The 27,662-nt window shown below is 39.0% G+C and overlaps 1 protein-coding gene across 1 annotated transcript in view; it reads right to left on the bottom strand.

The window, feature by feature from the left end:
* Positions 1-497: 497 nt before the first annotated feature.
* GAP43 (growth associated protein 43) overlaps positions 498-27,662 on the bottom strand; it is a gene marked incomplete at its 5' end in the record, with an annotated part of 55,681 nt that continues 28,516 nt past the window's right edge. The window contains one exon of the mRNA XM_006170903.1: positions 498-750. Coding sequence (XP_006170965.1) covers positions 662-750 — 89 coding nt within the window. The remainder of the gene's footprint in view (positions 751-27,662) is intronic.

A 27,662-nucleotide genomic window follows, 5' to 3' on the forward strand; every position in this document is an offset into this window, starting at 1 on the left:
ATATGACCCTTATACGTCAAGCCAACTAACAAGAAGGTGGAACAGAAACACAGAGCCGCTGGGGTTTGATTACTCTCATGGTTTATTAATATTCAGATTGAAAAAGGAGCCTTAGAGCCGCAAGTTACGCTAATTGGCACATTTGCTTTATTTATTTATTTTTGAAACAAACTGGGTTTTTGAATTTTTTTTCCTTTTTGTTCATTCCATCACATTGAAAAGGAGGAAAACAAAAATGGTTTTGAATTCACTTGATATTTTGGACTCCTCAGATGAACGGAACATTGCACACACACTTGGAACAGAGAGAGATAGAGAGGAAAGTGGACTCCCACAGGGCCACACGCACCAGATCAAAAAACTTGGATACAGTGCAAGAATTTCCCAAATGATTGGATCATCATTACCAAAAACTCGCCATAACAACACCAAGGAACAAAAAATGTTTAAGCCACACTGTTTGACTTGGGATCTTTCCTGCTTTTTTTTTTTTTTTGAAATGTTTGCCACACAGAGAGAAAGAGGGCTAGTGGGAGAGGACAGACTCACAGACGTGAGTAGGACAGGAAGGGAAACTTCAGAGTGGAGTTCAGAAGAGGGTGGGGAGAGACAGGGCTCAGGAGAGGGGAGGGGAGGGACGTGGAAAGCCATTTCTTAAAGTTCAGGCATGTTCTTGGTCAGCCTCACGTTCTTCTTCTTTACCCTCATCCTGCCGGGCACTTTCCTTAGGTTTGGTTTCATCTACAGCTTCTGAGAAAGAAAACGAGATGGAGTGGGAGGGGAAAAAAAAAATAAAAAGAGTGTTAGTGTTTTGTCTCCACGGCTAAACAAAGGTACAATGCATTTCTTCTTTTAAGATAAACAAGAGAACATTGCTCTCCATCATATAATTTCAAAGTTCAGAAGAGTGTCCCCGCAGGAAGCCATTCTGTGGCACATGGAGAAGCATTCAGAAACCAAGGTGTGACGTTAGGGACAAGGGCTCCTCTACGCAGAAACGACTGGTTTTTAACCTCTTGGTCTTACGATCCCAGATCTTCACACAGAGAATCAACAGTTTTGTGTTTGTATTCCATTAGTGTCAGAATAATTGGGACAGATAATTATGTAGATAACAGAACAGAGGACCCACTCCAACTCTCTTCTGTCTTATTTATAGCACTATTAAGACTAAAAAAATGGAATATGGAACTTCCAGGTCCTCTTGGTGCTACAAGCAACCATGTGACAGAATAGAGACAGAATTCCCTCGAGAGAACTGGGTTGTTCTGCATCCTTTACACACTCACATTTCCGATGACGGGACATTAAATGATACCTAGTAGTGTAACAGCTATTTCGTGACCATGAAGAAAGTATACACTAAGAATGGTGGAGCAGAAGGAAAAGGAAAAAGGTCATCATTGAGCAACAAGACCACTCCCGAACACATTTCCCCCAGATTTTTTATTGTGCGAGATAAATAACTTAACCTTTTTAAAGCATCACAGTGGTTTTCGGTTTCCTACAGCCGAGCACATATCTATCGGGCAACCCCTGTATGTGATTTTTCCTGTATGTACATTCTATAATAAAGTCTAATTTTTAAAATAAGGGCTATTGCACACAAGCACTGTGACATTGTACCAGTTGATTCGATAGGAGACACGTAAGAAACTGACGGTGGGTCCTTTTTGCTTAACAAGGAGGACGTTGTTTATTTTTGAAGGCTGAGTCCTCCCTCTTCCCCACCCGCCTCCCTGCCCTCCCACCTTTTGGTTCTCTATCGAACTCAAGTCAATTCACGTTATGCTATAAGATCATTTATTAGTACGCCAGTTTCTGGAAAGAGAGTTTGTTTGCCTCAAAACCACTTGTGATACCAACAAATACATTTTTCATGTCAGGGGTCTACAGACTGTCCCCACCCAGATTCAATGATTTCTTAGGACTTACAGGACCCAGCATATAGTCCATAATTTATCATACTGAAAGGACAGAGAGGAAGAAGAAAAGTAAAGGGAAATGTTTCATGGAGCAAAAAAGTTTCATGGAACGAAAGCTAAAATTTAGAGGAAATCAAACATAAGCTTTGAAGATTCTTCTCCCCAAAAAGTCCTACAAGATATGCTTAATCCTTCCAGCAATAGACCACAACCACACATGTGAGATATCATTCACCAGGGAAGCTCACCTGAACCTGTAAGTCTAGAAATGATAGATTATGGCATCTGGTCAAGTAGGCACCCTCTGCTAGCCTGAATCCAGACTCCAAAAAGAAAAACAGATGTTCTGTATAAATGACAGTGTTTGCACAAAACTTTTAGGCATAAGGAATTACTCTATCAAATAGGGAACAATGAGAAACCTGTTAAAATCCAAGTTACCAAATGCCAGTCAAGAGTCAACTTACAAGCAAGCCTTTCTGAGAACAGCAGTAACAGGCCTGCTATGTGAACTTTTTCCTGCATGCTCTTGAGTTTGAAAATGCCTGTATCCTATAAAATAAAACTATTTCTCTTAACATCTACTAGCTGCTAATTTTACTTCGGAAGATAAGCTGGAGTACAGAAATCTTGTTAGATTAACAAATTAGTACTTAATTTAAAGCTACAGTTGTCCCCTGTTACCTGTGGAGAATACCATCTAAGACCCCCAGGGCATGCCTGAAACTATGGATAGCACCAACCCCGGTAAATGTTTTTCCTATGTGTACATATCTATAATAAATTTTAATTTAAAATTAATTTATAAAGTGAGGTTTATTAATCACAAGCCCTGTGATATTCACCAGTTGATTTGATAACTGAGACAACTAAGTGATTGACAGGTAGGTACCTTACACAGCATAGATACATTTGACAAAGAGATGATTCACAACCCATGTGGATAGCTGGATGGCACAACATTTCATCATGCTACTCTGAGCAGCACATAATTTAAAACTCTTGAATTGTTTATTTCTAGAATTGTCCACCTATTATTTTCAAATAACTAAAATCATGGAAAGCAAAATTGCACATAAGAGAGGACAGGTTTAGGACACCTGTCATGGACAGGTTTACCAAGCACTTGAGCAAGAAAGTGTAATAGAGCTATGCTTTGTGAAGGAGCTAAAATTAGTGATGCTAAATAGAATGGATTTGGTGTTGGGTGATGGTGTTGAGATTCTAATCTTGATCTAACATTTTCCTAGAAATGGGGGCCATTTAGACCACTAGAAGAGCTCTTAAAAATGTATGTCTTTCAAAGCAGCCAACTATCTATTTATATATAATTGAACATTTATATCTAAATAAGACCACCACAGTTAAACACAGTTGTTGTTTTTTTGAGAGGTTTTTGTTATAGGGCACGTACACTCACCAGAAAGACAGAGAGATACAGAGAGACAGAAAGTGAGAAATCACCCTCCAGGGAGGATGGCCATGCTGCAATCCCTTCTCCTCCATTCTCCTCTCAGGATCTTAGGCATGCACACACACATGCCTGGCATGAGTTTGAGCCACCTGGTCCAGGATTCAAACCATGGTCGACTACATGGGAGTCCAGTGACATAGCCATTACACTAACTACTGGTCCCAAGAGGGATTTTTAAAATCTTCTGGGTAGTGAGCCATAAACTCTGAGGGTAATATTAATATCTACTTTTGTTCAACTTTGACCCTCCCATGTCCAGCATAGGACCTAAAGCAGGGAAGATCCTCAATAAATATTTGTCTAGTGAAAGAATGAATGGATAGCCTCATTTTACAGGTAGGAAACGGAAGTCCAGGCACATGAAGAGACTTTATCTGTATCATATTGTTTGCTCATGATCAAGACAGGATTAAAACTTAGATCTTCTACTTGTCCAGATTTTCCCATTATTTATACATTTTATTTTATGTGAAGTAAGAGTAATTTTTTTTACTTGATATTATTGAATGCTGAGCAATGGGGCCATCTTTATTTTAGGTGATTAGATAACTATTGGGTTGTTGGGAATGTCATGATGCATTTTTGCATAGAAAGAAAAATAGTCATAACTCAGAAATGAAATGGGTCAAGACAGTAAAGTCAGTGAAACTTGTAAAGTCACCCAGAAATTATGGTGAGAAAAGATATAGAAGGTGGAATTACGTAAAGTTAATGATATTACATGACCACAAATGTAAGGTAAGCTAACCTAAGAACTCAAAATAATATTTTTAAACTCTTCCTTGCAAATGAAGAAAACCATAGTCAACATAGGCCATATACCTACTCTAGCTACAGTCTTCTTTAAGGGAGACTGCATATGACTATGGGGAAGGATTTATTATTTTTTTAAGAATTATTTTATTTTATTTTATTTATTATTATATTATAATTATTTAATTTGACCAGAGAGAGAGACCATAGAGACAGAGAGAGAGAGAGGGAAAGTGAGAAAGCAAGCCACCAGACCCAGGACTTGAACTGTAGTCGGCCATGTGAGAGTTCAGTTCTTTAACTACCAAGCCACCTGGCGGCCCCGTGGGAATGGTTTTAACCTTAGACAAAGGGGAACTTATTATAAACAGAATTCAAATTTTGTATAAACTGGTCCATTAGAGCCTGAATGTCAGAGAGAACTTCTTGATAAAGTTAACTTGTTTCTTCTCCCACTGGTATCAACTCTAATTAGGTCGTTACTATCATAAATCTTATTGACCATAGAGTCATTTATCTATATTTTGCAACCTATTCTATATAACAGTGTTGCTGCCCAGAATAAAACAGTAATGATGATTTACCCGGCCTTTCCTATAAAGTAATTAACTAAAGCTATTTTTGGAGCTCTTACTATATGCTCAGAACAGTCTGAAGTATGCCTGTATCATTTCATTTAATACTCACAGCTGCCTTAATCATCCCATTCTACAGCTGGAGAAGCTGATGCACAGATTAAATAGATTAAATAGTATACCTAAGGCCACAAATTCCAAACTAAGACACAGCCATCTAGGAAGCTTCTACTTTATACTGTTTTTCCTGCTTTTAGCTTTGCTCAGGAAGGACGGGTGGGCTCAGAATGGGAAATAGAGCAGGAAGTCTGCAGGCTTAGCGTTCTGCAGTCCATGAGTCTAAAAACCATCTTGTTGAAAGCAGCTTAATGGTTAGCAGATTATAGGATTTCTTTTAGAAGCAATGAATATCTGGAATCACAGTGGTGATGGTTGTACAGCATTTTGAATGTACTGAAAGCTACTTTACTGTATAGTTTACAGTGGTTAAAGCTGTGAACTTAATGTTGTGCTAATTTTATCTCAATAAAAAAATTGTGAAAACAAGAACAAAACAAAAAAAGGCAGCTCAAAATGGAGGGAAGAACCGAACTTTAGTTTTCTATACTATGAAATCTGGTCTCGATGCTTTCCAGCACTAATTACATAATTTGTAAATGCTAGAAATGAGTTAATGTGTAATCTTTAGTATTTTGTAGGAAATCTTTGATCATCATGGTGAGTGTCAATGACAGATGAATGGCTGAGGCCAGCTGGTCATTCCAATTACCATGATCTAATTAGGGTAAATACTCACATTCCTCATCTAGAGCATCAACCTCCCTCTGAGGCAGTTATTACTTAAGAGGCTGTAGATGCTAAAAGACTGAAGTGAGATTTTCAGTGCCAACTGACATAGAACTAGAGGGTGGGAGCAACCAGGCTCAGAGTTAGAAATGAGGAAAGCCTGAAGCTGCTGGTGTGACAGCTGATATCCAATAAGTTGGAGTGGAATTGTGTCTTTTTCAGTGTACCTCTGCATATACTTTTACTTATATTAAACGTAAAAACCTATTTATTATTATTATTATTATTAATTATTTTGGCTAAGACATTAGAGCAAAAGTAAAATTAAATGAACCACAGTGTTATTTATGGTCTGGATGTTTGTGCCCCCACATTCTCACAATTCATATATTGAGATCCTAACCTTCAAGGTACTATGTTAGGAGGTGGGGCCTTTGGGAGGCCTTGGTGTAGAGCACTCATGATTGACATTATTGTCCTTATTAAAGAGATCAAAGAGATTGGCCAGCTGGTAACATAGTAGTTCAGGTGGCTGAATCCCACACAGCCAACAGTGCAATTTAAGTCCCAGACCTGACAGCTTGAAAAACATGCTGCCACATGTGCATGTGAGCCCAAAATTCATCCTGAGAGGACAATGGAGGAGAGATTGTAGTATGGCCACTTCCCCTATGAAGTTATCTCTCTCTCCTCTCTCTCTCTAGTGAGTGCATGCACTCTATAGCAAAAATGTTTCTAAAAAGAGAGTCCAAAGAGAAAAATAGAACTAGCTGGTCCCTTCCACCATGTGAACATAGCTAACAGGTACCATCTATGCCAACCGACAGTGTCAGTCATCAACAGACACTGAATCCACTGGTGTCTCGACCTTCTACTTCCAAAACTGGGAGATACAAACTTTTGTTGTTTATAAACCACCTAATTTATGGTAGTTTGTTGTAATAGACAGACTGAGACACACAGACTCTCTATTTACCTATCATGTGGCCAGTCATTACTATTATATACTTGTAAGAGCTTTTCCTCAAATCAGTCTTCACCAGGGAAAGATCAAACTCCAATCCCGTTCTATTATAAAATAATATATAATGCATCCAAAACAAACACAAGCTGATGATGTGTTTTAGTAGTTTGGGCTAAAAGGAAAAAAATTATTCTTTTCTTTAAATATGAAGTTGGGTGAGTTTTTCAAATGGTATACGGTCATATTTTGAAGAATAAACAACCTTATTTGTATGAGGTTTGAGCTAGGGACTCAAAATTTGTTTGACCTATTCTGCACATTTGCAATGGTATGCTTACCAGTTAGTCTCAAAAACTGTATGCAGTCAATTTGGACAGATGATGTTAGACTCCGACAGAGATATAACCTACCCATATTATGGCATTTTAGCTCTGGAAAAGACATTGCTCTTTGAAGTCCAAAGTCCTCTTAGAAATCATCAGATTCACCTGTAGCCTCCATGAATTGTATCCTTTTTGTGTGAACTTAAAAGGAGAAAGTCAACATCATATACTGTAGTCATATATTCTCAGTGTTTCAGAAATAAAGGCTGCTTCCAAAAGGAAAGAAAAATATGTTCGTTCATTAATTTACTCATCCAATGAAAATGACTGAGCCTTATGATGTGCTATACATGTCTATGAAGTGCAAATACAGCAGGGATGATATAGAATGAAACAAGAAGCAAAACCTTTTCCTTCTTAGAATTTATATGCTAGTAATTACTCTAATGACGTTGTTTGTTAGAGCAAAGGTGGTAAAGAAAAGAAGAATAGTATACAAAATGAGATCAGTCCAAAGGGGCAGCATTTCTCCTGAGTCACCTCTCTTAGCTTTGCAAAGTTGAGTATCTTGGATGAATCTCGCAAGTTTTAAAACAATGGAAAATTCTCATAGTTCTCATGATCTGTATTACTGTACCTATTTGAAGCAATGTAGTGATGGCCTTAAAAGACTAAAAGGATTTGTCTGGACAATTTTACAGTGATCCTTGAAAGATATATGTCAAACTGGCTCTCTGATCCTTGATGACATTTCCGAAAACAACCTTGGCCTTTATGCATTCCATTCATTTCCTCGAAAGGGTGAGAATGGCAAGTCTGCATTCTGCTGGTGAGCAGAACCAGGAGCATATGCAGCAGCGGCTGCTTGCACACTCAGCCAGGCAGCCCGGTTGCAGTGCTGCTGGAGGCATGGCGGTGTTCCCAGCTGCCATCGCCTACATTGAGCTCTAATGGCCCTGTTTCCTGGCTCCTGTCCAGGCCCCTCCACAGCCCTACATTACTGAAATTAGGTTGAGTGGATTTCCGAGTAAAACATTACCTCTTGGGACCTGCCCAGCTCTCCCCAGCCTTGTCAACATTGATTAAATAGAAGCTGCTATCATCCTGGGGCCATGCCCACAATTACTCTACCAGTCACCACTGGGCTGGGGTGTTTGCTTTCTTTCCCTTTTTATTTTCATCTTTCTTGAATATTAAGCATCATCTCTTCAAAAGCTCAAAGGAAAGCAATAAAAAGGCATTTGGCAGCTAGTTCACATATGGCCCTTTTGTTACTTACATGGGCTTCCTCTTAAGCTGTGTAGCAGATGTCAGTCTGGAGCCTGGATCATGGCTTTTGGTGGTCACTGAGATTCCCATTTTACTCTTTTCATTGCCATGTTTCACATTTTGAATGTCTTTCAGTGAACCAATGTGCAGCATTTGGATGTTAGGATAATGCTACCAATACCACCTGTGTCTCTACTCCTCACTTTCTGAGCTTTTGAAACAGAACAGTCCTATTCTCTTAATATCTTTGTTATGAAACTGCTTACTTCAGGGTTTGAAAGGATGAAAGACACAAATTTAACCAAAAAGAAAACTCAGAGGCAGTATGATGAGTCCTCATATATCTCTAACACACCACACACATTTCTACTCTTCCCCTCCAAAATTTAAACCTAGGACAAAATGATTTGTATTTTACTATTGATTCTGTCACCAGTTAAGTCTATGGCCTCAGAGAAGTTCCCTTTCCTTTCTTTCCCTCAGTTTACTAAGCTATATATAAATGGATAATAATGTCTACCTCATCTAATTGCAGGTTGTTTGGGGGACCGAGAATGTTATTATGAAGCACTTTATAAAATTTAAAGCTCAGAATGTTTTTGTCTTTGTTTCATTTCCAGGCATTAATCCAACCTATTGGATTTAAAATTTGTTGGATTTTGATCCGACATGTAAATTTTGGAAATCCACTAAACAATTGCTTAATTTTTTAGATTCACTCAAGAATCCACTTAAAAAGTTACCCAATCTATTTTAGTTATCAAATTTAACCTTCTTATAGCCAGAAAAAAAAAAAAAAAAAGAAAAGACATTTCCCAAAGGGGGAAAAAACTTTCCCAAATAAATGACTAAGAGAGCTCCTCTCCAGAAATGTTCCTGTAGGGTCTTTAACTCTGATCAGAAAATGAGGATATAATAATATAAGAAAAGCCAAAAAAAAGTACAGGTTGACTAACCTTGAAAATGCAAACATTATCCAAACAGAGTGCCTACCCAACACTCAAAAACTAGTAGTCTATTTTCTCCCCCCCCCATTCTACTTCCTCCTGCAGAAACATCAATAATTATAACCAATGAGGCTTTTGTAGTGGCCTTCAATAATTTTTGAAATAAGTTAAGGTAAATATGAAATTAAATGATGTTAACTTTATTTCCTCGCCATTATTACAATGAATAAGTCAGTTTTTAATCGACCAAAGTAAAATAAAGAGTTCAAATTCAAAACAAAAACTTGAGAGTCATTACCACAGTTGCAATGTTGGCTCATAGCACTTTTTTTCCAAACAATTCCAAATTTATTTATTTATTTTTATTGTTTTAACGAATCATTTTATTCAACTGTATTTATTATTATTATTATTATTATTACTATTTTAATTGACCAGAGAAAGACAGAGAGAGAGAGAGAGAGGGGGAAAGTGAGAAAGCAAGCCAGCAGGTCTGGAACTCAAACCCCAGTCGACCCTGTTGGAGTCCAGCACCTTTAACCACCAAGCCACCTGCCAGCTCCCCGAAATTTATTTTTGAAGACCATAATCTGTGACACAGTCAGTAGCTCACAGCAGTGAGGAACTGGAAGCCACATGCCAACCACAGTTCAAGTCACTGACCTGATGGGCCTGAAGATACACTGGGCATATGCACATGTGCCTAGGATCCTGGCAGCCTCAAGGACAGGACTAAGAGGACTAAGATGGAACCTGATGGAAGGCAAACCCTAAAAATGTGATGGAACCTGATGGAAGGCAAACCCCTCTCTGTCTCGCAAATGCATATATAAATTCTCTATCATGAATTTTTCTTTTTGAGAGGTTTTTGCTATAGGGAGCGTGTGCTTGCCAGAAAGATAGACAGAGACAGAGAGACAGAAAGCGAGAAATCACCCCCCAGCGGGGATGGCCACGCCAAAATCCCTTCTCCTCTATTCTCCTCTAGGGATCTTAGGCACACACTCACACACACGCCTGGTTTGAGTTTAAGCCACCGAGTCCAGGACTTGAACTGTGATCGACTATGTGGGAGTTCAGCAACATAGCCATTACACCACCTGCTGGCCCCTCTATCATGGATTTTAAAATTCTTTTGTACTTTTTTTTTTTTTTGACATAAGAACTTTTCTCCCAAGGGAATTACAAATACATTTATATGCGCACATGCATACATACACATACGCACCTGCACAAACTTCATTGTAGAGTATTTTATAGTTTTCTTTAAGAATGTTGAGCTATGATGTGCATGTGTGCCCTAGATCCCAAGAGGAGAATGAAGAATGTTGAGCTATGATAGAACTGTAAAACCCTAGAGCCTGAAAGGAAGTAAGAGATATTTTAACTATCACTACATTTCTTGATTTAAAAAAAAAATTGAAGCCTTGAGGTTAGGTAATTTGCTTATTGTCACGAAACTGGAAAAGGCTGTTCTGAAACAGAACTCCTGACCCAGAACAGACCATTCTACTCTCTAATCATGCTGCCTCTCTGAGAGACAGGTATAGGTGGCAGTCAAAACCCAAAAAATGTGCCTCATCTTTGTGCCTCTACAAACCGTATTGGCTGGGGAAGTGAAAGCGCTAGTTTGGTTTAATGATCTTACCAAACATGAAAATGGAAAAGAAAAAGAAAAACAAAACAAAACTTGGTCTGTCTTCTTAAATCATTTGAGTGCACAAAAGTCATAAACTTTTGTACCTTTTTGTGTGTTCATTTTTGACAGAACTTTATTACCTAATTATTTTTATAGTTTGATTATAAAGAGTCATTTATAATAAAAATTGTTTGTATGCCCTGTAATCATGGGCCAAAAAAAGAAGTTGAAGAAGCTGACCAGCCTTAGCCAAAAGCATTTATGTGTCTTGGAAATTTAGTTCAAAACAATATTTAATAAGTTTTATTAAGGAGTTGAACTAAACCAAATTTTAGAGTGGAATGAGCCAGAGCTCTTTGAAAGAAACTTGATACTAAGAACATTTTTTAAAATTGTTTGTTTGATTTTATTTGTTATTATTATTATTTTTTTATTTTACCAGAGAAAGAGAGAAAGAGAGAAAGCAAGCCACCAGGTCTGGTAATCGGACTGTGGTCAGCCATATGGGAGCCTAGCGCCTTAACCACCACACCACCTGCTGGCTCCCAAGAGCATTTTTTTTTTTTTAATACTGATCAACAAATCAGAAAAAAAAAATATTGTCATTTTCTTCCTTTAAGTATTTTATGAATCAATTTTTTAGCCAGGTCTAAGTCAATAAATACATTTTATTTATTTATTTAGTGTTTTGCTGTAGGACACGTGTGCTCAGAGAGAGTCAGAAACAGAGAGAGAGAGAAAGGGAAAGTGAGAAATCATCCCTCGGGGGGGATGGCCATGCTGCAGTCCCGTCTCTTTCATTCTTCTCCTGGTATTTTGGGCATGCATGCACACATACCTGGTGTGTTTAAAGCCAGGGGTCCAGGACTCAAACCACAGTTGGCCACATGGGAGCCCAGTGATATAACCACTATGCCACCTACTGGTCCCAGCCTGCCATGATTTTTCAAGTCACCAGGTCTGGGACTTGAACTGTGTGCTGGGGCATGTGGGGTTCAGCACTATAATCTCTATGCCACATGCTGGTCTCACAAATGCATTTTAAATATAGCCAAAAATATTTCCATTATCTCCAAACAGAATTGAAACCGCACATATGTGTCACTTAGTTTAACTCTTCAATTCTCATAGGAAAAAGTCAATGTATAGTCTATGAATTCTGTAAGAAAAAAACAGGTAGGTGACAAAGTTTTCTGAGTTTACTTAAAATGTGACTTTCTAGAAAGCCTACCTTGGATGCCATGTATTTTACAGGGCAATTATAAGGGTCTACATTGCTTGACATATTAAAGTGAATCAGCATTTTAGATTGTCGTTCCCAAACCATATGCATCCTTAGAAGTTGTTACAGGTATGTTAATTATTCTTTTTAACTTTCAAGGAAACAATAATATCTGTAGAATACTGTACTATCTACTTTTATTAAGCTCTTTAACTTAACTATCTAATAAATGGAGCTAGTAAGTGGATCTTTTGGCCTGGGGTGAAATAAAACAAGTTTGGAAATGGTATTCAAAATGAATATATAAATTGATTGCTGAGATATACAAGGGGACCTAATGACAGAATTAATGTGTGAGTTTATTTTCATGTAAAAAAATAAAATTTATAATATGCATTTTCATGAACTTTTTGAAGACACCTTTTATGTATGTGTTTACATACACTTGCAAAATACATTAAAACAATGAGAATTCTGTTTGGGGTTTTAGTTTGTGATAAATGACAGTTATGACATAACTGGTTATCCAGTAGCATCTTTTTTTATATTAATATTGTAAAAAGCAAATTAGTTAATGTCTATATGTTACCTTGAACATTAAAAAGTATTTTATGATTTCATTCATTAGTATACCTTATTTGACATAGGCTTTCGGGTGAAAATACTGAATTATATAGCAAACTTACATTGTTTTAAAACAAATTAATTTACCATTTAATTCTAGGAGGTCAATATCAATTCTATATACTTAAATATGTTTAATACTCAAAACAAGTTTACAAGACGCACTTCAGCAGTTTCAAGACTGCCTCTCCTCACTTCATAGACTCCCAATGAGGAGAACCCTCACTAGGAGAAAATCTTACCTACATCTCGCAAAACTCTATAAATTCAATTGCTTTGAAGGCCAGGCAGATAACATTAATGTGAAAAATCTGGCCATGGGTAAAACTGGTGGTGAGTTTACAGAGAATTGAAGGGTGCAGTCTATACTTAAATGCATGAAAAATTTGGAAAGAACTCTCACTGGAAAACGAAAAGACATAGGGCATATTGAGTAAGACACTTAAATGGACCAGAAAGATACATTTATAGGGACCAGCAATTAGCATAATGGCTATGTCACTGAACTCCCATGTGGCCAACCTTGGTTCGAATCCTGAACCCGGTGGCTTAAACTCACCCCAGGCGCATGTGTGTGCATGCCCAAGATCCCGAGAGGAGAATGGAGGAGAAGGGATTGTGGTATGGCCATCCCTCCTGGGGGGTGATTTTTCACTTTCTGTCTCTCTCTGTCTGTCTGGCGAGTACACGCACCCTATAGCAAAAACCTCTCCAAAATAATAATAATAATAATAATAATAATAATAATAATAATAATAAATCCCTTAAGCTTAAGGAAAATGATTATGTATGATGAGAGTTTCAACTTTATTGTGAGAAAGAAATTTTTAAAAATTTATTATTAGTTATATTTGTTACTGCCTGTGGGTGCGTATGTTCACCAGAGAGAGAGACAGAGACAGAGAGACAGAAAAGGAGAAAGCACCTCCTAAAGGGGTAAGATCATACCACAATCTCTTCTCCTCCATTTCTTTCTTTCTTTTCTTTTATTTTTGGAGAGGTTTTTGCTATAGGGTGCGTGCGCTCTCCAGACAGACAAAGAGAGACATAGAGACAGAAAGCGAGAAATCACCCCCCAGGGGGATGGTCACGCCGCAATCCCTTCTCCTCCATTCTCCTCTCGGGATCTTGGGCACGCATGCACGCACATGTGCCCAGCGTGAGTTCTAAGCCATCGGGTCCGGGACATGAACTGCGGTTGACTACGTGGGAGTCCAGCGACATAGCCATCATGCTAACTGCTGGTTCCCTTCTCCATTTATTTAGATGGTTGAGATTTGGGGCATGCTAGCACATACCTCCAGTATGTTTTTCAAGCCACTGGGGCTAGGATTTGAACTATAGTCAGCCATGTGGGATCCAGCACCTTCAACCACTAGGCCACACGGTTGACCCAGAACTTTTTTCTTTAAGACAGGGTCTTGGGACCAGCAGCTGGTGTAATGGCTATGTCACTGGACTCCCATGTAGTCGACCAGTTTGAGCCTTGGACCCGGTGGCTTAAATGTATGCTGGGTGCGTGTGTGTGCATGCATGCCCTAGATCTCAAGAGGAGAATGGAGGAGAAGGGACTGTGGTGTGCCCATCCTCCCTGGGAGGTGATTTCTCGCTTTCTGTCTCTCTGTCTCTTTCTATCTTTCTGGCAAGTGCATGTGCCCTATAGCAAAAACCTCTCAAAAAAAAAAAAAAAAAGACAGGGTCTCATCATGTCTTGACCTTTCTGTCTCAGACTTCCAGCTAAGAGTACAGATAGACAAGGTCTAGTTATGTTTTCCAAAACAGCTTCAAGCTTGCAATTCTCTTGCCTCAGCCTCCTTGAGTTGCTGGGATAATAACAGGTGTGTGCCACTGCACCAGGTTGTAGATTGCGCCAAGAATCAACCCGAGGCCTTCCATGTGGTCCCAGCCTGTGGAACATAGCATCTCAGCAATGTGGACCACAAGGGCTAGGCCACTGTGAGAAAGAACATTCATTTTCAGGAAGACTTGCAGTTATGACAGGACAGGCCACATGCTGGGGGAGAAAGCTCTGGGAAAGACTGCTCTGATGAGGTTATTTTTTCTATTTATGTACAACACTCTCACTTCTGGGCCTTCTTACATAGGGAATCCCAGCAGACCAATGGATTAAGGTTCAGAAGGGGTTAGAAAGTGGTTGTTCTCTTCAAAGATTTTTAGGCAAAGAAATGTAATAGGTTGAGGGGGATCTTGTTCAAACATGATTAAAGTTAGCATCCTGCTCCCCACCCCACCCCTTATAAAGGATTTTCTATAATCTTTCTTGTTGTATTTTGAAAGACATTAATAATTCTCAAAAAAATTATATCTCATGCATTTGATGTTAACTATTTAGGTCCCTACTTGGGATATGAGAAAAGAATTTAACAGATTGATATTGGTCATTTTTCATTGAATCTAGTCTCTTAGTTTTTCTTTCTTACAGTTTTTCACATTTATTGAACTAGATTGCTTAGTCACTGTACTAGTCATTTCGAAAGTTAGTTTTTCCTTTGATGCTTATATTAAACCCATTGTTTTCATTGAGTGACCCTAGGCCTTACCTAGTGATTAGTTACAAATGTGTACACTCAGGTAGTAATTTGTGTCTATCAAACTTTGAGAAAGTTAATAAACTGTCTTCCAGGTCATACTGATTTCCATTTAAAAATTCAGCTAATCATTTGTAATGTTTTAATATATCGCATTATTGGAAAAGTCATGACACATTTTTGCACAGAAAAACACATTTGCCGACAACCCCATCCATGAAGTTGATACGCCTTACCACAAAGTTGGTATTTTCAAGATTTACCTTTGAAAGCAAATGAAGATCTAGGTTTGCCAAACTCGATGATCTGATATTTGATGAAATAATTTGATTACCTGACTCCAGGGTTAAAATACAGGAGCCATATCTAGACATAATTCTAAGTCTACAAGAAACACACTAATAAATATCTCTTATTTATGAATATCTATGACTTGGATAACATTTAAATTTTTTTAAAACAAAAATTTTTTTAAAACATTTATGAATCATATTCAGCTTGTGCCTTGCCATGATTCATCATGACGTGTTTGGGTAGTAGTTGAGATCAGCCAGACAATTATTTATCTTTGTCATTTAATTTTCCCTTATGGCTCTATCTCCACGGCACAAAGAATACTAGAAACTTGGCAGGTGTTGTGCTAATTTTATCAAAGCAAATGGCTAAACCACATAATTCGGGACAAAAATCCAAAATCTGTACATATTGTCACAGACTTGGCTTATAAGTGTTCATAAAATTATGGAATAGTAGAATTTGAAGGAGACCTTAGAGATGACCTGATTTCAGCCCCTTACTCCTCTTGAGAAAGAAAAATGAAAGATAAGGAATCTCTGTGACTCGCCCAAAGTCACACAGCTAATTGGATGTCACTGATCCTTTAATAAAATCCTATTGCCCTTCACAGCCTTTGGGAATGAGTAGATTCTGCTGTTTGATTTTAATTTGCATCTCTCTCCCATAGTTCCAAATGCGTTATATGACTATTTTTCCCTCCCTCTTTCCTTTACTCCCTCCATTCCTATTTTTCTTTGTAAAACGCAAAGTAATTCCATAGAATTTTACTTCTAAGGGTTACAGAAGGAACGTTAGATGCTCTGAGGCTTGCAGAACCAGAGCTGAGGGTTACCATTTTATCAAATTTCAGCATTATGTTCAAATTGTGGGAAGTTTGGTGGGTATTGTATGCAGAGAGAAAAAAAAAATCTAGGGCCTTTAAAATCAGTAATTCAGTCTGAATAGTTACTGATTATGGTAGATTTCCTAAACTAAATGATGAAAAAGTTACTGGATAAAGAATGTTCAAAGGTAGCTAAAATGACTACGAATGCTGCCCAATCTGGGAATCCATTACAGATCATTTCTATGTCCTGCAGAAGCGGAAATAAAATGAATATTATTCCCCTCATCTTTTTCCTCCACTTTCCAGTGCTAGCAGGATGCTAAAGAGTAACTGTGAATACTTAACTCAGTTTGGGAGTTAATTTAAAACATATTATTATAACAAGAAAGCCCTACAAAAGGTGTTTGTATTGTACACGAATGTGTGGGTAAATAAATGCAATCCCCATCTCTTACTGGGACAGCTCGCTTTGCAAGCATTGTGTGCCTTGGCTTCCCAGGGCTTGTCAAATTGTGATGCTGCTTTGAGTGAAAAATTGCTTTAAGAATCAATTGCTCTCACTGGAACACAACCAGAACTATACTAAAAAAGCAGTGTTAGTATTTTTACTGATTCTTCTCTTTTTAGTAAATAATTTCCAAACTCTTATATTTAGTGGAGAAAAATGTTACCACTGTGGCTATTCAAGGAATTGGGACAATAAGCAGTTAAAGAATAAAGATTCATGCTAACTATAGAATCATACATGCTCTGGCAGTTAATAATACTCTCAGAGCCAGCAGATGGCATAGTAGTTAAGATGTTGGACTCCCACATGACTGACCAGTATTCTATTCCTGGACCTGGTGGCTTGAAAAACACTCCAAGCCTATATTTGTTGTGCATGCCCAAAATCTTAGGAGGAAAATAGAGGAGAAGAGATTGAAGCATGGCCATCCCCCTGGGGATAATTTCTCACTTTTCCTCTCTCTGTCTCTCACTGTCTTTCTACAATGAGTCTATGAGTCCTATGGCAAAAACTCTAAAATAATAATAATACTCTCACTTGAATACTTGCCCCTTCCTCTCTTCTCTTCACCCAATTTTTTTTCCTTCCAATAAAGCCACTTTCCAAGGTGTATTTCTAGCAACTACTTTCAAGACTCTACTTATTTGAAAGTATATCATTAGGATACATACAGAAACTCTAGGGTGTAAAGTGACCTTGGAGACCTTCCAGAAAGGGTCTTAATACAGAAATGCCCCATGGTACACCTCAAGGAACACCCTTCTCCATGTGATTTGCTGTTCACTCATTCTCAGGACTCCCACTGAGAGTGGCAACTCCTTGTTACCAGTAATGAGCTGGCACACGGACCTTTTCTCTGAATCTGCTGACAAAATAAGACAGATTCAACTTCCCATTTTTTGTCTCATGAATGTATAGCTGAGATTAGGAAATTTTTTGTGTCCCTTTGAAGTAAGCTATACACAGATAAACAAATCCTGTTTAATTGACCAGATTTGTCATGATCAACAACAACAAAAAATACCTGAAACCCTCAGCTATAAATCACTTCACTATAACCTACCTACTCCTTTATATAAAAGTCTAACAAAAAACTAGTCTGCCAATACATTATGATCTTGAGACTTGGGGTCCCTATTCCAATAGCCTGAACAAAATAATATCCTTAATTGTTGGTGCATTTTGTCTTTGACATCTTCTTTAAATATTCTTTCTTAACTTCAATGAAGACTATATTCTGGATTTATTTCTGCTGCTTCCTAACTTCTGTTTTTACCTTTTTATTTACTTATTTTATAATTTCTTATTTATACTTAATTGGTTCACATCTTTATAACATACAATAGTTTTTCAAAACTTGCATGTAGTGTGTGATAGTCAAATCAAGGACATTACCATATATGTCATTCTTGACAGAGAATTTTACATTCTCAAATCTATTAAAAAGTCTTCAGACTGAGCCCCTCTCACATAATAACCACTCACTCTTATATTGTCTCTGGTATCTCATGCTTGCCCTCCCTACTATTATATTTCTTTTCTTTTTTTTTTTGGAGAGGTTTTTGCTATAGGCCGCGTGCACTTGCGAGACAGGCAGAGAGAGACAGAGAGATAGAAAGCAAGAAATCACCCCCCAGGGGAGATGGCCACGCTGCAATCCCTTCTCCTCCATTCTTCTCTCGGGATCTTGAGCATGCACGCACACGCACCTGGCGTGAGTTTTAAGCCACCGGGTCCGGGACGCAAACCGCAGTCGACTACACGGGAGTCCAGCGACATAGACATTACACTAACTGCTGGTCCCCCCCTACTATTATATTTCAAATCCTTCCATTTCTGCCATAGAGTGTAGGCATTAAGTGTATATTAGTATATATTGAGCAGAGGCATACAGTGTTCGTCTTTCATAGTCTGGCTTGCTTCAGTAGCATTAAATCTTCTACATTCATCCACTTCGTATCACATGACAGGTTCTCATTGTCCTTTATGGCTGAGTAGTATTCTATAGTGTATACATGGCATATTTTTTCTATCCAGTCTTCAATTCTGGGCACTTAGGTTGATTCCATGTCTCAGTAATTGTGAATAATCCTAGCTTTTCTTAGCTATTCTGGGCCTAGTTTTCCTTTCACTATCTCCTAATATGACCATGCTCCAAGATTCAATTTCACATTATCTGTGCAGTCTCTGCATCAGAAACCTCATTTTCTTTAATGACTTTAACCGTGATCTCTACCCAGGTACTGGTCAAGTTTATATTATCACTATCATATTATTAATTTTTTTTAAAGAGAAGTTTTTTTGCTATAGGGTGTGTGCACTCACCAGAGAGATAGAGACAGACAGAGAGACAGAAAGTGAGAAATCATCCCTCAGGGGGGATTCCCATGCTGCAATCCCTTCTCCTCCATTCTCCTCTTGGGACCATGGGCATCCATGCACACTTGCTTGTCATGAGTTCCAAGCCACTAGGTCCAGGACTTGAACCACAGTCAACTACGTGGGAGTCCAGCAACGTAATCATTATACCATCAGGTGGTCTCTATAGTATTCATTTTAAATGCCATTGTAAACATGCTATTTTTCTATTTCTTTGTCACAAAACTTTAGTGACTCCTTATCTTGTATCCATCAAATTCTAAATTCTGCCAAACATTTCTCTTTATCCTTGACTCTGTTCTTGGCTCCAATCCTATGTATTAATCTATACTGGATGCCACCTGATTGCTACTGCTACGAACGAAAGTAAATTGACTTTATCATTCTCTCAGTGATTCAAATTTTAAATCCTCTTTTTTTCATATGCATCTATACCAGTTGATTATTTTTTCCTCAAAGACACATCTCTCTAATTTAGGGCATGAAATGAAATAAAAAGATTTTAAAAAGGATAAGACAGATTGTACTGATAGATTCAATGAAAACTATGCCACCCAATGGGAATAGAGATTAGCCATGCCACCTTTCCTTGAACATGATGCTCATGATAAGAAAAGCGAGGGGGTGTGGGGGGCGGCCAAACAATATCTGAAGTATATGATTATGAGGTACCGTCAAGTAGGTCAATGGCAGGGTAGGCAACAAGTGCTAAAGGCTGGCAGAACAGCAACTTGAAAGAAGCCACTATAGGACTATAGTTAGACCATGACAGTTGGGGAAATGTGTCAGCTAGCAATAGAGCACAATAAGTATGAGTCCAAGAACAAGAGTCCTGCCTCTAAAAGGATGATGATAATAAATCTGAGCCTTACTATCAGAGAAACCAGAGTTAAAAGGGATGAATGAGATGGGGATTAGGTAACACAAGCTAAATAGCAATCTAGTCAGTAAAACTGTTCCCAAGTAAGAGGCCTGTTGTTCATGGGCTCAGGTTGACCTGATGCTAAGCTAGCTATGTGTAAGACTTTTTTAAGTTACCCTAGTTTAGGATCAAGAACGATAGCGATTCCCAAGGCAAATATAGAACTCAGTCTGAAAGAGAGGTGGTCAGTGATGCCATTAGTTGGGTTTAAGGAGTATATGACAGTTGACCAGGCTGGTATTTCAAGGGGTGGTGGAGAAGACATTAATGTCTGAACCTATACAATCATCACTTAACATGTCCTTCTGCTGCCACAGGGGCCCTCTTCATGGCCTCTCCGTTGTGGACAATGATGGCTAAAATAGTCATTTAAAGCTGAGAGATGATAATGTGAAAGGGAAGAGAGATGGTTGCTGCCCTAACAAACTCTCTGACACTACTGAGTCTGAAACAAGGCACGAGACCTGCCTAGTGAGCTAAACAAAAGTGTACTCAATTTAGAATTTCATCATAACCCCACTATATTTTTGATCAGATATGTTTCACGGCTGCTGTTTGTCTGATCCACGTGTTCTTGCTATTACTGCTCAGGTAGTAAAATTGTCGAAGGGTAGGAGCCAAAATGTGGTACAGTGCTAATCCATCTATACCCTTATGGGAAGGTCTCAAGTGCACATCTCAGAACCTCTCTGTACCTACCAGTGCATGTAGATGCCCATGATCCAGCTGGCTGAGGCTGGAGTGGATTGGGGAGTGGAGACCCTGTGGAGAGTGCCTATTTTCTTTCTTTCTTTCCTTCCTTCCTTCCTTCCTTTCTTTCTTTTTTTCTTCTTTTTCTCTCCCTAAATAAATAAATAAACAAACCTTTAAAAATTTCCAAAGAGGGACCAGCAGATGGCATAATGGTTATGTCGCTGGACTCTTACATAGTCGACCATGGTTTAAGTTTTGGACCCGGCAGCTTAAAACACACCAGGTACATGTGCATGCATGCCCAAAATCCTGAGAGGAAAATGGAGGAGAATGAACTGTGGCATGATCCCCTTTCTCTCTCTCCCCTGGGAGGTGATTTCTCACTTTCTGTTTCTCTGTCTCTCTAGCAAGTGCACATGCCCTATAGCAAAAATCTCTAGGAAAAAAAAAAAAATTCTCAGAATAGTAAAGAGGCTCTCAAATTCATCCAGTGCCCTAAACCAACCTAATTATTGAGACCAAAAATGAGGAAGCACCAGAGAAAGAAAATAATGATAAACTGAGTTAATTTTGTTTTCCTTCCTTTTTTTTCTAAGTTAGGTTTTTATGAGGTCTTAGAAAAGTTAGTGAACTCAAGGAAAAATAATAGTAAAGGTAATATAGGAAATATTCAGATGTTGGAGGAAATGAAAGTAGATTTTTCACTAATGATAACTTATTTAACATCATATGCTCAATTCTATGAAGTGTCAACATCTTATAGACATATATATATATGAACAAAGTTAGGGTTATTGACTTGCTGTAGTTACAGAGAACATACCATGAAGAATCACGAGTTATCTCAGTAAAAAGGAGTAAGAAAGGACTTGTTTGAGCTTGTATGATCGGGTGGTTTGGGATTGGATTCAAGGAAACAGAACTCTGCTCTGGAGTGGAGTATTATCACAAAACAGGAACAATGTTATAATTGGGCATCTCAGTTAGAAGCAGCTAGAAAGAAGGAGAAATGAAGCAAGCATCATTATTCCTATTAACTGGGCTAAAGAAATAGTTGATCATTTTGTGGCTTGAATAATGTTCACATGTAGTCTGTGTTCAGACATAATTAGGGGGGTCTTGTTTTGACATTATCCTTTGCACAAGGTGCCCCTGTCTGGCAGTGGAATTCTATAAAATTATTTACATTAGCTAGAGGACACTGCAGCTGACTTGTGAGCACCAAGCCAGCTCCAGGCTGTCAGGGTTGCTTTCCTCTTTCTCCAAAGAAATAAGGGAGGTTTAAACTTGACTTTACAGATCTGAGATGACACTTAAGGCTCTTCCTTGTATTTGCTTATATCCCAATCTATAGTTACCCTTCTAGTAATATTACAGACACGGAATTCCCTTGAGCATCGTTGAAAGAGAAATTACATTGATTTCCTAGAGACAGTGAAAAAATTCTACCTTAACCCAGTGCCATCAGCTAAAGCCCTATTCTGAAAATGCTTTTACTGGCTCTTAAAGATGCTTATGACTCCCGGTGGACTAGTAGCACTGTTTTCTAATTTAAAATATTTTAATTAAATAAAATTCTTCGCGAGGAAGAAAGAGCGAGTTAGATCAGCCTGTCACCTCAGTTGTCTCTTCACTGCACTGATATGACAAGACAGTAAGTTTTGGTTTTTCGCTCTCTCTCTTCCCCTTTTTCCTTTAATGGCCTGTCAAAAGGAAACTCCATCCAGTGTTGGCATTAATGCCTGCTGTAAATAAAAAGGAAATGGGAGGAAAGAGGAGGAGGGAAGAAAGGGTGTGTGTGTGATAAAAGCTAGATTTGCAGCTCAATTGCAAGGCATCTTTCAGAATGTCTAGACACCAGCTGCCTGGTTACCATGGAAACCCACTAACTTTGGCTGATGGGCAGAGTAGTAACAACTCTCAGGAGATCTGGGTGGGAGCATGGTGATGGGGGAAGTGGAAAGAAGGTTGGGAGTGATGGCACAGAGGGTATTAGAGTAACGTGGGAGTGAACAAGAGAAAACAAAGTTCTCTTTGTGAAAGGGTGGCATTAACCTTGTTCTTGTTTCTCTCAGACACATTATATGCACAGTGACAAGGTACAAATCTGCCACGCCCATAATTGTGCCAAGACGATTACATTCCCATCAACCTCCTGCCAGAGTACTTCCTCTGTAAACCAAAGATTTCCACAGTAAACACATGCGTTCCACAACTGTAACCCCAAGTCTTAGGAGTAGTAAAATTTGAATCCCCAAGAATGGTCGCCACCTTTCCAAGCACTGAGTAATGAAGATTTATCATAGCTCTTCATATCTAGAGTGTGTTCCCTTCCTGCTCCTTCCATTTCCCTTAGGAAGGGTTGGGCAGCTGTTCCGAACAGGAGGATGGTGGAGGGAATGTTGAATGAATAAGAAAGGAAGGGTTACCACTTTAGGACCAAATCACTCATGTACAAATGGAGTTTGTTCTCTTATTCCTATACAATTTCCTATCATCAGTTCTATGGCTTCTAATCCATAGATTGTAAGGCTTTGTAGTTGTCTGTGGTTCCCTATTCCTTCCTACCACATCTTTTTAGACTGGGATTTCCAGGTAGCACTAACACATCCAGTCCTTCACCTCTCTCACCACCCAGTTTTAGGCCCATTCCTACTCCCAACCATATCTTTCCACTCTACTTCCTGACTAAGTGCCAGCACACACAAACACACACACAGACCTCTGGGAGCTTTAATAATAAGTAGCAGCCCTTTTCCCTTAAAGTTTGTCTACAAATATGCAGACTATATTTATTGTCTCACAGTGTTTTGCTTTTATTCAGACAAACTTACCAACCGCAGTTAGAACTCAAGAGGTGATCTACTGGTTCTATTGACATAATCAAGGCTGCAAAACTGTTTTCAAGTTGTGCTAAGCTAATAGATGCTATGAAACCTAATCTCTGGACTCTGATTATGACCAGCAGAGCTGCCTGTTATGCATAATATGCTCTGTAGGTTTTTATGCAATGGTCCTCATATGAAAAAAAAAAAAAGGACACAATCACTTCAAGGGATAATCAACATATAAGCAAATTCAACATACTCAAAAAGAGCTACTGAAGGTAAATGTTGACTTAACTACAAGTTATGATATAGAGAAAAATGTTTGATATACCAGAGACTCTTTCATTAGACACGAAAGCTTTTGTGACTTTGAATTGGTGCTTGAACATAAGAGAAAGACGGCTCATTCCGAAGCAAAGGTGTGCTTTCACCCTCGATCTCCATTTGGGGCAGAACTCCCCGTAGTTTTGAATTGGTTAAAATGGCTCTCAGCTCTCTCTGCTACATCCTTTACACTGGGAGATGAAACGATTTCCTTCCTCTGGCCTGTACTCATGTAGGGAGGGATGGTGAGCAGTGAGGTTAGAACAAGGATCTGATGTCCCAGTGCCACAGACATGGCCCAGTTATAGTCATTCTTCAGCTACCAACACCTTCCGGTCATCAGGAGAGATTGCATTATATGTGAGAATTATGTGAGTCACCAAAAAAAACTTGCAGGGGCAAAGAAAGCTGGGGGACATCTACCCAGATGGCATAGAGGAAGATTTTTCAATAGTGACATAAATCAACTGAGTATGAGAATGACTTGAGATTATCTTTGCCTCCTCTTCATTGATGATCAGGATTAGATCAGTTATTCTGTTTGACTGATCAGGACCCAAAGAGCTACCTGATATCTATCTATCTATCTATCTATCTATCTATCTATCTATCTAACTAACTAATCTATCTATCTACCTATTATCTATCTGTCTATCATCTATCTATCATTTATCTATCTAAACACACACACACACTTGTATGTTAGGTATCTTCTTCCTCATTTTTGGAATAAATCAGCATCTAATGAATGTTCACTACCTGTTCTCACTGCTAAGGATACAGTAGTGCATAAAATAAACCCACAAATACCCTGTCTTTGTGGCAATTAAACTCTAAATAAATAAGTAAAATGAATAGTATGGTAAAAGCTATGAAAAATTAAGTTGAAAAGGAGAATAAGGATTGCTGGAATGAGCATGGGGTAACAGTATAAGACAGAAAGTTCCTTTGAGAAGATGGCATTTGAACAGAGAGGAAGCTGTGCATGTGTCTAGAGGAGGGACACTTTAAGACAGAGGAAACTAAGGGCAAATGTCCTAAGGTGAGCACACCCAGTTACTGCGGGAGCCGCAAGGAAGTCAGTATTGCGAGACTAGACTGAGAACGGGAGAGCAAAGCAAGGTGCAGGCTAACTGGTGACCTAGTGGGGATGCTGAGCACGTGGAGATTCCAGACCATTTTAAGGACTCGGCTTTTACTGAACTGAGATGGCTGCTAGAGGATGTGGTCACACTGAGACCCTAGCTATATCTTGAAGTTGGAGCCAATGAGATTTGTTCATAGAGTGAATGGTGTCAATCAAATGAGTCAGGGATAAATCCAGCATAGCATATGTGGTCAGGAAAAGATGGAGTTGCCATTTCCTGTTATGAGGAAGATTAGAGAAGGAGCAAGTTCAGGGAGAAAAGACAGGAGCTTCAAAACATTGGATCTGAGGTGTCTGTTCAGACGTGCGAGTTGAGATGTAGAGTAAGTAGTTGTTAGGCGTGGGGAGAGAAGTCTGAATATAAATGGAACATTAGGATTATCACATTATAGCCAACATTTGCAGCCATAAACTGGAGGTGACCACCACAGGTGCCAAGTGTAGGCAGAAAAGAAGAACTGCTTGGTACCCAATATTTAGAAATGAGAGAGATAGAAAGGGAATGGCAAAGGGATATTAAAGCAATTAGCCAATGGATTTGGAGAAATATCAGGAGTAGGCACCGTGCTGGAAGAACAATAATGAAAGTGTTCCAGAGGGTAGAAAATGATCAAGTATCAAATGCCTTAGATCAAAGAAGATGAGACCTAACAACTGACCATTGGATTTAGCAATGTGGATGTTATTGGTGACTTTAGCTGAAGGTGCTTTAGAGGAGAGTGGACAGGTAGGTGTGATTGTTGTGTATTCAAGAGAGAATAGGGGGAACAAAAGATTGGAGACAGTGAGTACAAATAATTTTGCTTAATAACACAGACTCAGGAGCTAGAATGCCCGAGTTTGAATCTGGAACCCACTGCTTCCCAAATGTGAGATACTGGGAAAAAGCAAAATCTACAGGAAACAAGAAATAGAAGATGATTTGTTGACGATAACATGGATGTTGATGTGCTTGATTGAGCCAATATACAGTGTATTCTGGATGGGAAATCTCATTTTGTATGCTGTAATGATGTATAGTGAGTGAATGTAAATAAATTTAAATAAAACAAAACAAAACAAAAACAAACAAAAAATGTGATATACTATATTGGGAACTTATGTAATCTCTTTTTTTATTTTTCTGAGTGGGGGGGGAGGTATTTCTGCTACAGGGCACATGCGCTTGCCAGAGAGGCAAGAGAGACAGAAAGCAAGAGATCATCCCCCAGGGGGGATGGCCACGCCGCAATCCCTTCTCCTCCATTCTTCTCTCAGGATCCTGGGCACGCACGCACACATGTCTGGCGTGAGTCTAAGTCATCGGGTCCGAGACTCGAATCACAGTCGACTACATGGGAATTCAGCAACATAGCCATTACACTAACTGTTGGTCCCACGTAATCTCTTTATACCTTGATTTCTCCATCTAGAATTGGGGACATATTAGGTCATCAGGAGAGTCATGACATGTTTTTCTATGCAAAAATGTATCATGACTTTCCCAGCTTCCCAACAGTATGTACTACCTACCTCACAGGGCATTGTAAATTATGATGCATATAAAATGTTAAGATGAAATGCTTGGTAAATGTCAACTGAAACAGTTCTCCTTGTCTCTTCCCTTAATCCTTAAAGAGACAGAGTTCTTACAAGCAAGTTCTATGTTCAGTTCAAGAAACCAAAATCATAAGAATTGTTGTTTGAGAAACTGTGATAAAAATTCTGCTACGATTGGTCTGCTTCCATAGTGTTTTATGACAGATTTGGGCCAAACCATGTCACAGAAGTGTCATATTGTGTTTTCTACATAGTACAGTGAGGGAGTCTTTAAAATGTTTATGGAAAATGTGTATTATCAAAAAAATTATGCATGGGACCAGCAGTTATAGCTATGTCACTGAATTCCCATGTAGCTGACCACGGTTCAAGTCCCGGATCTGGTGGCATAAACTCACACCAGGCACATGTGCGTGTGTGCCCAAGATCCCAAGAAGAGAATGGAGGAGAAGGGATTGTGGCGTGGCCATCCCCCCCAGCCCCCGGGGGGGTGATTTCTTGCTTTCTGTCTCTCTGTCTCTCTGGTGAGCACATGCACCCTATAGCAAAAACCTCTCAAAAAAATTTATTTTTAATTATGCATGATTTTTTTTATTTGCACCATAAAAACTCAGATTTTAATTCCATTTTCCATGAACTTTTTGAAGTCCATTCATATAAGGTTCTGATATTAAAATCCAGTCTAAGGCTATAGCACCATTGGGAGCTGCACATGGGACAGTGCCACCATGTCAGTCACTGGGAAGAGTTTCCACCTGTGCCAGGAAAATGGGCAGGACTCAGAAGAGGTCAATTAAAATTGGAAGAGACCAGGAACCAGCAGTTAGCGTAATGGCTATGTCGCTGGACTCCCACGTAGTCGACCGCAGTTCGCGTCCCGGACCTGGTGGCTTAAAACTCACGCTGGGCACATGTGCATACGTGCCCAAGATCCCGAGAGGAGAATGGAGGAGAAGGGATTGCGGCGTGACCATCTCCTCTGGGGGGTGATTTCTCGCTTTCTAGCTCTATGTCTCTGTCTATCTGGCGAGCGCACGCGCCCTATAGCAAAAACCTCTCCAAAAAAAAAATTGGCAGAGACCAGAGAAACGAGCTTGAAGAAAAGAATCATTAGGGTGAATATTATGGCCCTGCTGGTAGAAGAGAAGA

Source organism: Tupaia chinensis, unplaced genomic scaffold, assembly GCF_000334495.1.
Source record: "Tupaia chinensis unplaced genomic scaffold, TupChi_1.0 Scaffold149148_1, whole genome shotgun sequence".
In the NCBI taxonomy this organism is placed as follows: Eukaryota; Metazoa; Chordata; class Mammalia; order Scandentia; family Tupaiidae; genus Tupaia; species Tupaia belangeri.